Source organism: Aulostomus chinensis, chromosome 20, assembly GCF_037954235.1.
Source record: "Aulostomus chinensis isolate RoL2024-O1b breed Wild chromosome 20, RoL_Achi_v1.0, whole genome shotgun sequence".
Classification (NCBI taxonomy): Eukaryota; Metazoa; Chordata; class Actinopteri; order Syngnathiformes; family Aulostomidae; genus Aulostomus; species Aulostomus chinensis.
In genome coordinates this window covers 24,883,147-24,895,027 of record NC_141339.1, presented here as the reverse complement: position 1 = coordinate 24,895,027, position 11,881 = coordinate 24,883,147, and the positions used below count along the sequence as shown (strand labels likewise).

Here is an 11,881-nt window from a genome sequence, read left to right as displayed (position 1 = left end):
GGATTAACCTGGTCCCTCTTGATGTCTTTGGACTGTGGAGGAAGCTGGAGTACCAGAGAGAACCCAGCAGGAACAGGGAGAACATGGAGACTCACCCAGAAAGACCCCGTGCTGCAGCCGGGGCTCCACCCACAACCTTCTTGCTGGGGGGCCACAGTGAGGACCACTGCTCCACCCACAACCTTCTTGCTGGGGGGCCACAGTGAGGACCACTGCTCCACTGGGCCGCCTGTTTTATTCATGAATATTTTATTTTTCTCTTCAACAACTGAAACAGTTTGTCTCAGTAAACTCAGGCTTGCAGGTAACAGTCAAGCACAGAGGGAATTCCTTCTGTACTCTCTAGAACCCCAAAATACCAAAACGTTCAATACCACATTTCAAGTGGCAGTTTATTTTTTATGTCAAAAAACTGTTTTAAGTTAAATTAAGGGAAAAATGCTGACATACCAACACATAAACCTAAAGACTTGAAACAAAGAAATTAAATAATTAATCATTTATCCTCCGTCATCTTTAGAAACAGAGGAGAAGACAGAGCCTCTCCTCTAGTGAGCTGAGACCCATGCTAGTTAGCTTAGCACAATGACTGCTAGTGGGTGGGAAGTGTTAGCGTAGCTCCCTCTCTGCCTGCATTAATATCAGGAGGGTTGTGTGTAGCCTTGGTGATGAATACCAGTTTAACATGAGGAGACGTTGTAGTGGTAGAATCAGACACGTAGCCGGAACTACTTTCCTGACTGGGAGCAGTGATTTGACGCAGCACCTCCAAAGCTCCACTGGAACTTGGGTCAACAGAACCAAAGGTTTGTTGAGGACTAGAAGAGCGACTGCTGCTACTGATGATGATGAGGAGGAGGAGGATTCCTGCTGGACCCACCAGCATCCTGGACCTGAGCTAGCTGATGCTAACACTTCCCACCCACTACCAGCCATTGGGCTAAGCTAACTAGCCTGAACCTGAGCGAGCTGATGCTAACACTTCCCACCCACTACCAGCCATTGGGCTAAACTAATTAGCCTGAACCTGAGCCAGCTGATGCTAACACTTCCCACCCACTACCAGCCATTGGGCGAAGCTAACTAGCCTGGACCTGAGCGAGCTGATGCTAACGCTTCCCACCCACTACCAGGCATTGGGCTAAGCTAACTAGCCTGGACCTGAGCTAGCTGATGCTAACACTTCCACCCACTACCAGCCATTGGGCTAAACTAATTAGCCTGAACCTGAGCCAGCTGATGCTAACACTTCCCACCCACTACCAGCCATTGGGCGAAGCTAACTAGCCTGGACCTGAGCGAGCTGATGCTAACGCTTCCCACCCATTACCAGGCATTGTGCTAAGCTAACTAGCCTGGACCTGAGCTAGCTGATGCCAACGCTTCCCACCCATTACCAGGCATTGTGCTAAGCTAACTAGCCTGGATCTCAACTGAAAGGTGTTTTGGCATCTTTCTCTGCTGGTCTGATTTGGTTGAACCCTGGGAACCTACTGGAACAATGCGACCAGCTCCCTTGTGTGGCTCACTTGTCTGAGTCTGACATCTGTGAGGGGTCTTCAGAGGTCTGAGTTGAGCCTGTCAGTTATTTTGGGGGTCAGCTGTTGTCCTGGACCCTCCTCCTCTTCCTCCTCCTCCTCTTCCTCCTCCTCCTCCTCCTCTGTCCTCTCTCTCACTCGCTCTGTCTCTCCTTCACTCTTCTGATCCTGGTGAGTTGTTTTCCTCTTCTAACCTGATAGAAACTTTAGTGATATTTTCAGGTTGGTACAGTTACGTAATGTTTCAACCCTCAATGTTGAGGCTGGTTTCTCCAGGTGAACTTGAGTTGGAGGTAAAATAACTTTTATATTTGTTTCTTTCCTCTAAATGTCCCCCTTATTAGAGATGTTGGAGATACTCATGTGCCTGGGTGACATTCTTATCAGGGAAAAAGTCAGGAAACCACACAGAGATCTTCCAAGATGGCTGCCGCTACTTGCCAAGCAGCGTTGTCCCAGTCTAAATAGCCAAACACACTTGTGAATATGTCTCAGGTATAATTAGAAGGAGCGGCGTGATGTGTGGGGCTGCTCAGAGAAGGTGCGACAGCGGTTTCTCTCTCGTGATAAACGAGTATTCTGGAGGGTGATCTTGAAGGAGTGAGTCTTCAGTCTGTCGCCGTGACATCGTCGACCTCGGACTTGATTCATATTTCTATTGTTCAGCTGCTTCTACTCATTTCTTTAATGTTCATTTAAAAACCGAATTATGTTTCTGCTTCGTCATCAAAAATGATACAAACGATAAACTCAACAAATTCACGGACACAAGTGCTGTTTTTTTGTGGAATCAAGATTTCAAAGTTGAAGTTTCTGTTTTACGTAAATGAAATGAAATAATGACTTGAAAAAATACCAAAAGTCTGTCATGTTTCATTATTTTGCTCTCAAATTTATCAACTACAAACTTCCTGATAAATCGATTATTGAGAGCCCCTGATGTCTTGATATTCAAGATGGTGATTGGTTGTTTCAGTCTGTGGGCGGAGCCTAATGTCAATTGTGGGAAGCAGCTGTGACGCAGGTAGAAAACTAAGTGGCTGAAAAAAACACACATGCTACAGATTGAGTGTGTGTGTGCGTGTTTGCGCGTGTGTGTGTGTTGTTGTTGGACAGTTTGACCATGTTAGGACAATCTCAGAATAGACATTACAACAGGTGCATGTGTCGCTTGAGTGCGTGTGTGTGTGTGTGTGTGTGCGCGCGTGCATTTTAGAGGGCTATATTTAACGTGACAGAAACAGACTGCAGCAGCCGTCGTGTTGCGACAGAACTCAGAGGGTAGAAACGCTGATGTGTGGCAGCAGTGGTTCTCAAACTGTGGTGCGTGGCCCATTGCCCAAAGCTGCAAAGAATTCAGAGAATTCAGGCTCCATGGAAACAGAATACGAACTTTGTTTCATCACAATCCATAAATGTTCTTCCCAAAAGTCAAAAAAAGGATCTTTCAGGTTCGAGCTGGAACGTTCTCTCAGAGGTGTTCAGGATCCAGGATGTCTGCTTTGATCCGGGTCACGTCAGAGAGTTCACCACTTCTTCCTTGTAATATTCCCAATATTCCCATTAATTACTCCACATTTCACCAAACTCTCCCCTGCAGTTTCTGAGATATCATATTTGGTCATGTGGGTGATCACGTGACCTCCTCGGGGAGACAAAATCAAAAAGCACTCATGAACTAGCAGTCAGATCAACGTCTTTAAGTTCTGTGGATGAAGAAATCTGGAGGAGGAGAAAGATCTCTTGCTTCTGTCCTCAGATCTCTGAGTATGGAGACGTCTGTGAAAGCAGCGGAGGTGCTGGTGCGTCCCCAGCCTGATGAGGCGTCTTCAGAAGCCACCACGACTGCAGGTGAGATGGCGTCCCCGCCGGCAGCCTACTGTTCCTCCTCCGACTGCTTTGACCCCATGGAGGAGTTCAGTAGGCAGCTGGAGGACATCGTCAGCAGCCACGGCTCGGCGGCCGACGGCGTCCTGGACCAACAGGTAGCTGACCTCACGTCTTTGCTGATGCTGGAACACGTTTGAAATGGTGGCCTTCATTTCTGCCGTTACGCTCTTGTAACAGAATCAGGTGGAGGTGGAGTCAAATGATGACATCACTGTTCTGCAGCGCAAATTGTCCATCTTACTGGAGGAACATCGCTGCAGCATCGCAGCTCGCAGCAAATTGGAGTTTCTGTGCAGAGATCTGCAGCGCCACTACCAGGTGCTGAGGGTTCGTACCAGTGTGGGCGGGGCATGTTTGCTTCCTGTACAACTGTTGATGTGAGACAAGTCACTATTTTTGTTCCACTGAGCAACAACAAAAGTGCTTCAGCCCTTCAATATCAGGACCACCGTCAGAGATAAGATGAGGCTGATGGATTGCTGTCTCATCAGTAGTCATCCCCCCCCAGGAGGAGACACTCCGGCGCTGCCGCGAGGACGAGGACAAGAGGACAGAGATGGCTGGACACTTCCAGAAAATGCTGACAGAGATCCAGGCTCAGATCGAGCAGCACAGCACCCGCAACGCCAAGCTGTGCCACGAGAATACCAACCTCACCCAGAAGCTGGAGAGCCTCATGAACCAGTGCGAGCAGCGGGAGGAGGTGAGAGCGAGGTCAAAGGTCAGCAGGTCGAAACTATAAAAGCTGGTATGGCGATCTGGTCTGTACTTTAGTCAATTAAACTGAAACATCAGCGTAAAGGATTCGGATGTTGATGTCAGATTTTTAATTTTAATTTTAATCGAATTTAATGTTGATTTACAACGGAAACAAACACCAGCAGACTTTCATGACGGGAGGCGCTGGATTTTTGTGTTAACCACAAAAACCGTCTGATAAAATGACATCAACATCCTCAGGTCATGGCTGCTCTGGCCGGACCTTCAGCCGGGTGCCCAGGCGTCGCTATGTTCTCTCGGACAAATGTCATCAGCCATCCTTTGGCGCCCCCTTCCTTCTGAGTTATGAATGGCTTCATCTTTCATCCGGTTAACAGTTCACGCTCAGCTGAAAATCTTCTGCTCTCTGTAGAGTTTGGAGAAGATCAGCAAGCATCGTGACCTGCAGCACAAACTGACAGAGGCCAAGCTGCAGCAGGCCAACGCTCAGCTGGCCGACGCCGAGGAGAAGCACAAGCGAGAGAAGGAATATGTGAGTACCACCAACAATGTCAACACCCAAGATACTTGGTCAAAGTGAAGTATTTATACTATGAGCAAAAAGAATCCATACTGTAGATAACAAGATGGTCATTAACAGCTCTTTGCTGCAATCCTACCACCTTCAACAAGTTCTTGGTAACAGTAATTTTTTTTCTGTTATATATCTATATATCTATGTCTATCTATATCTATCTTTATCAATACATCTATATATCTATGTCTATCTATATCTATACATCTATACATCTATATATCTATGTCTATCTATATCTATACATATCTATACATCTATATATCTATGTCTATCTATATCTATACATCTATACATCTATATATCTATGTCTATCTATATCTATACATATCTATACATCTATATATCTATGTCTATCTATATCTATACATCTATACATCTATATATCTATGTCTATCTATATCTATACATCTATTCATCCATGTCCATCAATATCTATACATCTATTTATCTATGTCTATCTATATCTATACATATCTATACATCTATATATCTGTCTATATATCTCTACATCTATGTCTATCTATATCTATCTATATCTATACATCTATTTATCTATGTCTATCTATATCTATACATATCTATACATCTATATATCTATATCTATACATATCTATACATCTATATATCTATGTCTATCTATATCTATACATCTATTTATCTATGTCTATCTATATCTATCTATATCTATACATCTATTTATCTATGTCTATCTATATCTATACATCTATGTCTATCTATATCTATACATCTATTTATCTATGTCTATCTATGTCTATCTATATCTATACATCTATTTATCTGTCTATCTATATCTATACATCTATGTCTATCTATATCTATACATATCTATACATCTATTTATCTGTCTATCTATATCTTTCCATATCTATACATCTATTTATCCATTTCTATCAATATCTATACATATCTATACATCTATATATCTATGTCTATCTATATCTTTCCATATCTATACATCTATTTATCTATGTCTATCTATATCGATACATATCTATACATCTATGTCTATCTATATCTATATATCTATATATCTGTCTATCTATATCGATACATATCTATACATCTATATATCTATGTCTATTTATATCTATACATATCTGTACATCTATATATCTATGTCTGCCTATATCTACACATCTATATATCTATGTCTATATATATTGTCAGTAATCAACAATTAAGTCAACAATTTCAGAAGTATTGAATAATTCTATCTCTAGAGATGAGAAGCAACCTGTTTCCAGGTTTGTTGGTGTGGAAACGTCTTGTTTAGACAGAAACTCTGGATTTCTTGAACTGTTGCATCTAAATAAAAGTTCATGCTAAAGTTATTCAAGTACCAATCAAGTTTTCATTTTGATTTCATGTTAGTTTTCTCACCTAATTTAGCCTAGTATTTGATTATCACGTTTCCAAGCATGTCAAACTTTATCAACCTCTTGATGATGACGGAAGTATCAGCTGGCCGTGTGTTCTCTGTCATTTCTCTCTCCAAGCCTGTAAATATGAGGTCTAACTATGGTCTGGCAAACCACATTTTGATGATTTTCCATCGAAGTTTTACATTTGTTAGTTTGCTCAGCTTGACTGTGTATTGTCTCTGTCACCGTAGTTGCTTAGGGAGGCTATTGACAAAACAAAGAAATGCTTCGCTATGAAGGAGCAGGAGCTGGCCATGAAGAAGAAGGTAAAGAAACCAGCGTAATGTGTCTCTGTTCTCTTCTAACCAGTTACTGGTTCAGGCTGCTGAGTGGAAGCTGCAGGCTCAGACACTCAGAGAGCAGGCGACTGTCATGCAGGCGCAGGTGAATATCCAGCAGGACAGGTCGCACACACCTGCGTCCAAATGGCGCCTGAAACAGACAAGGTTGTTGAGTGTCCTGATGGAGCAGCCACTCATGATTTTACCTTTTTTTTAATTTAAAGGGACACAAACACTTTTAGGGAAAGTCTCTCATGGTCTCCTCTAGAGAGCTGACTCCCAGGCTAGTTAGCTCAGCACAGTGACTGGTAGTGAGTGGGAAGTGTTAGCGTAGCTGCGTCTCTGCCTGCATTAATATCAGGAGGGTTGTGTGTAACCTTGGTGATGAATACCAGTTTAACATGAGGAGACATTGTAGTGGTAGAATCAGACACGTAGCTGGAACTACTTTCCTGACTGGGCGCAGTGATTTGACGCAGCACCTCCAAAGCTCCACTGGAACTTGGGTCAACAGAACCAAAGGTTTGTTGAGGACTAGAAGAGCGACTGCTGCTACTGATGATGATGATGAGGAGGAGGGTTCCTGCTGGACACACCAGCATCCTGGACCTGAGCTAGCTGATGCAAACACTTCCCACCCACTACCAGTCATTGGGCTAGGCTAACTAGCCTGGACCTGAGCTAGCTGATGCTAACACTTACCACCCACTACCAGTCATTGGGCTAAGCTAACTAGCCTGGACCTGAGCTAGCTGATGCTAACACTTCCCACACACTACCAGCCATTGGGCTAAGCTAACTAGCCTGGACCTGAGCTAGCTGATGCCAACACTTCCCACCCACTACCAGGCATTGGGCTAAGCTAACTAGCCTGGACCTGAGCTAGCTGATGCCAACACTTCCCACCCACTACCAGCCATTGGGCTAAGCTAACTAGCCTGGACCTGAGCTAGCTGATGCCAACACTTCCCACCCACTACCAGCCATTGGGCTAAGCTAACTAGCCTGGACCTGAGCTAGCTGATGCTAACACTTCCCACCCACTAACGGCCATTGGGCAAAGCTAATTAGCCTGGACCTTCGATAGCTAATGTTAACACTTCTCACCCACGACCAACCATTGTGCTAAGCTCACTAGCCTGGGTCTCATTTCCTAAAAAAAGCAACCCTATCTTCTTGTCTGGAGACGATGAACAATAAGAGACTTTCCTTGATAGTTGGCTTGTAATGTTGAAGATGCATGTGGTCGTCAAGGGGGCGGAGCAGCTGAGCAGAGGGGGTGGAGCTACAACCAGTACAGCTTGATGGATTGGCAATGAACAATTGGGGGGAATAATAATCCTGCACGACTTACATCTGCCGATTGTCTGATTCAGATTTGACGCCTGTTGTTCCTGTCTTGTTCCTGGGCTCATCCATGTCTTCTTGTGTTCTTTAGCTGACACTCTACTCTCAGAAGTTTGACGAGTTTCAGGTGACCCTGGCCAAGAGCAACGAGATCTACGCTCGCTTTAAGAAGGAGATGGACAATGTAGGTGCTGAGTGAATGAGTGAATGAGTCTCCAGAGGTGAGGCACCTGGATGACGGTAGAACCCACCTCATGGGTTTGTGGATTCTGATTTTCTTGGATCATCCTCATTCTGTCATGTTTGACTTTATACTCCTTCAGATGTCTGAGAAGATGAAGAAACTGGAGAAAGAGTCAAACGTGTGGAAGACCAGGTTTGAGAACTGCAACAAGGCGCTGACCGACATGATGGAGGAGGTGCGTTGACCCAGTTCTCTGGTAAATCATATCAAGGTTGTCGAAGAACAGCAGGGGGATGTCAGCAGCAAAGTGAGCAAAACAACCTCTCGTTTAAACACTCCTTCTTCTCTCTGTCCGACTCCAGAGAACCGAGAAATGTAAAGAGTATGAGCTGTTTGTCCTGAAGATCCAGAAGCTGGAGAAGTTGTGCCGCGCTCTGCAGGATGAGAGGCAAGGCCTCTACGACAAGATCAAGGAAGTCCACCATGCCAACTCCAGCCTCCCATCAAAGATCTTTGGCATGTCCAGCACCGATGGGGACCCTGAAGGTGCGCTTCAGTCTGTGTCCCCCACCCCTGTGGACCTCCAGGAGCTGCAGGAGCTGCAGAAGGATGACCCGGTCCTGACAGAAGACATGGCCCGTCTGAAGGAGGAGCAGACCAAGCTACAGGAGTTTGCTGCCGCCCTGCTGGCCCAACCTGCTGACAACAACCTGGACAACGACAATGATGTAGACCTTGAGGAAGACCTGGTGGCTTCTGCCTTCATCCAGTTCAAAACCAAACCTCAAGCCACGGAGGAACCAGTTGCTCTTCCCGAGCCAAAGTTTCAAAAGCCAGATGCTCCAACAACCGAAGAGAAAGCCTCTGAATCAGCACCAGCACAACCCAAACCAGGGCTGGTGAATGGTGAGATACAGCAGCTTTGTGAAGCAACACCAGATCCACCAGTGGCACTGGCAGACCCAAAGACCCTGAGCGGGCCTGCTGAGGTCCAGCCAGTGACCCTGGTGGACAATAAGAAGGTTCAGTTACAGCAAGCAGAAACAGCACAGGTACCATTAGAACCAACAACCATACCAGCAGAAACAGCACAGGTACCATTAGAACCAACAACCATACCAGCAGAAGCAGCACAGGTACCATTAGAACCAACAACCATACCAGCAGAAGCAGCACAGGTACCATTAGAACCAACAACCATACCAGCAGAGGCAGCACAAGTACTTGGAGAATCAACATCTGTGCTAGAAGAACCACCACAGGTAACAGGAGAAGTGGCAGAAATACCAGCAGCGGTCACTGAAGAGGTACCAGCAGAACCAGTACCGGGATCAGCACCAGCCTCATCAAAACTACCTTCAACATCTGGAAACACTGATAGAACCGCCAGCAGCATCCCAAAGAAGGACGCGTCCAAGAAGAAGAAGAGGAGGAACAAGAACGTTTGCTAGAGGGTGTGTGTGTGTGTGTGTGTGTTTGTGTACGTGTGTGTGTGTGTGTGTGTTAGTGTGTGTGTGTGTGTTGGTAACATATGAGCCTCTTTACCTTTTGTAAAAGTTAAAATCTCTAATTTGAATAAATGGCACCGCTGAACTGATGCTGTTTTCTCAAGATTCAAGATTCAATCTCAGCAGAGGACAAGAAAGAAAGAAAGAAAGAGGAAGTTTCACTGTTGCAGCATCAAATGACGACATCTTCAATATGAACAGAAGGGTAAAAGGTTCTGAATAGTTCTACAGAGTCTTTGGTTCCTTTGGCATTGAGTCCAATAAAGTGATTGTGATCCCCTCTTCTTGGTTCCTTGTTCTCACACTCATGTTGCTTCTGTTGCTGTGAAGACGTTTGTTCTCATGGATTTGGTAGAAGATCAGTTGACTTCTTCATGACTTCTCACAGAAGAACCTGAGCAGTGATTCTGACCTGAGGACACTGAGAGGGCGGAGCCTCACTGCCCTGCTCACGTTTGTGTGTGTGTGTGTGTGTGTGTGTGTCTGTGTGTGCGTGTGTGTTCAGTAGGGTGAGAAGGAGGAGCCAACTACTGCTGTGTCTACTTGGTGAGAGAATACACACTTCCTGTATGTTTCATACTGCTGGTTCTCATTGTTGAAGTAGATGTCTAGTTGTTTTGTAGTTATTGTCAGGGGTGAAAGTGAGCCGGAACACAGTTCCAGTAAAATATTCACGGCCGGAACGGAGTTCCGTTAAAAAAAGGAGGAGAAGGGAGCTGTCAAAATCCCGTATTAAATAAAGAAAACGACGTCTGAAGGCGGTTTCACTCTGAAAGCGGCAAACGCGGTGCGCAGCGCAAGGTGGGGCGCAAGCATGCGCAGCGCTACTAAGTTGCTGGGCTTAAGCTGCGTCCGAACTGCCAATTGGCAACCTACGTCCTCCTGCTACGTCCTACCCCTACGTCCTCCTTCTACGTCCTCCTGCTACGTCCTCCTACTACATCCTCCTGCTACGTCCTACCCCTACGTCCTCCTACTACGTCCTCCTGCTACGTCCTCCTGCTATGTCCTACCCCTATGTCCTCCTGCTACGTCCTACCCCTACGTCCTCCTACTACGTCCTCCTGCTACGTCCTACCCCTACGTCCTCCTACTACGTCCTCCTGCTACGTCCTCCTGCTATGTCCTACCCCTACGTCCTCCTGCTACGTCCTACCCCTACGTCCTCCTCCTACAACCTAAACACGGCGGCACCATTCAGACACCCTAGAAGATTGGTGGTGAAGCACGACCTCTGCTGGCAGAGCACAGATACCACAATCAGGTAGACAGCACCAACGAAAGCCCCACCTGCTGGCCTGTCTGTGGTACTGCACTCCACTCTGAGCACCTTTCACTCGTTCTCTATTATTAAGCACATGAACGCACCTTTAGTCATCAACAACTATAAATGTTGGTGTTCATCAGAATGGGAGACTGTTGGTGGCGCAAACTTGGCTTGCAGGTCCACAAGTTTTTAGGGGACAAAGAAGAAGTCCGCGGTGCATTGTGGGCCATAGGTTGCTCCGTAGGATGCACCTGAACCGACCTCCAATGTGGGCGTGTTTAGGCTGGAATTTAGGTTGTGAAGTAGGTCGCTACTCACGCCAGTTGTGGTTTGGGACAGCCTCCGACCTGCTCTGAGACCTAGGATCAGACCTACTTGGCTATTTGGACGCAGCATTGGTTTGCGCTCATGTGACGTCACAGCGCACCCACATGCACAATGAATGACTTCCCCCACGCAGCCTGCGCCTTGCTCGTTCAGTGTGAAACTGCTTTGACGCGGAGTCGTGGCCATGAGCGCATCTCCGCATGCGAGGCGTTTCTTGTTGGCTGACAGACGGACACGTGGGTCACGTTACCAGCATCGTTAGTTTTGACTGGTTAAAACCACACTGTTCTGCTTTCACAGAACGAAAAAAAGAGAAAGAAAACAAAACAGAGGGCAAAATCAAAGAACTCGGCTGCTGGCGACCTGCTTTGGCACAATGCAACGTAAAAGAAGTGACATGTTTAAGAGAAAATGTGACAGAGTTGAAGAAGCAGGAGAGAAAGTTAGCAAAATGAGACCCACGGAAGATTGAGACTCAGAGCCACTCCTTGATGAGAGCGAGTCCAGGGACAGACTGTCTGAGGAGTCTGCCACCCTACAGGAATCTGTGTCTCCATGTCTGTCTGCTCCCCGTTGTCAGCACTGTAGAGGGCAGTTTCTGTACAAAGCAGTTTTCAAAGCATTTCCAGGGGTCGCACAGGAAGGGTGGGGCTATGACGGCTGCAGTTGTGTGGGGAACAGACACCCGAAAACTGTAAGAAAAATCACCCAAAGCCGATTAAAAACCGTAAAACTTCGGCTTCGGCGGCGGCGCTTTTTTTTAACAGTTCCAGCAAGACTTTTAAGCCCCTTTCACCCCT

General features: G+C 46.1%; 1 protein-coding gene across 5 annotated transcripts; it reads left to right on the top strand.

Annotated features, from left to right (window-relative positions):
* Positions 1-1,685: 1,685 nt before the first annotated feature.
* txlnba (taxilin beta a) lies at positions 1,686-9,760 on the top strand. 5 transcript variants are annotated; one of them, XM_086189286.1, is made up of 9 exons: positions 1,686-1,709; positions 3,298-3,523; positions 3,606-3,755; positions 3,937-4,131; positions 4,561-4,680; positions 6,359-6,433; positions 7,887-7,979; positions 8,119-8,214; positions 8,342-9,760. In XM_086189286.1, the coding sequence occupies exons 2-9, from the start codon at positions 3,308-3,310 to the stop codon at positions 9,428-9,430; spliced, it is 2,034 nt and encodes a 677-aa protein (XP_086045412.1). In that variant the 5' UTR covers positions 1,686-1,709; positions 3,298-3,307; the 3' UTR covers positions 9,431-9,760. The 5 variants fall into 5 exon arrangements, with proteins under 5 accessions (XP_086045412.1, XP_086045414.1, XP_086045410.1 ...); XM_086189288.1 differs by lacking the exon at positions 1,686-1,709 and adding an exon at positions 1,720-1,831; XM_086189284.1 differs by lacking the exons at positions 1,686-1,709; positions 6,359-6,433 and adding an exon at positions 6,477-6,551 and having other exon boundaries at positions 3,162-3,523.
* The last annotated feature ends 2,121 nt before the right edge of the window (positions 9,761-11,881 follow it).

What these genes read in the sequence shown, in the direction of transcription:
- txlnba (XM_086189284.1), top strand. Translation starts at nt 3,251, where the DNA reads ATGAAGAAATCTGGAGGAGGAGAAAGATCTCTTGCTTCTGTCCTCAGA. An exon ending in ACGGCGTCCTGGACCAACAG is followed by an intron (nt 3,524 to 3,605) that starts GTAGCTGACCTC and finishes CTCTTGTAACAG; the next exon opens with AATCAGGTGGAGGTGGAGTC. An exon ending in CGACTGTCATGCAGGCGCAG is followed by an intron (nt 6,552 to 7,886) that starts GTGAATATCCAG and finishes TGTGTTCTTTAG; the next exon opens with CTGACACTCTACTCTCAGAA.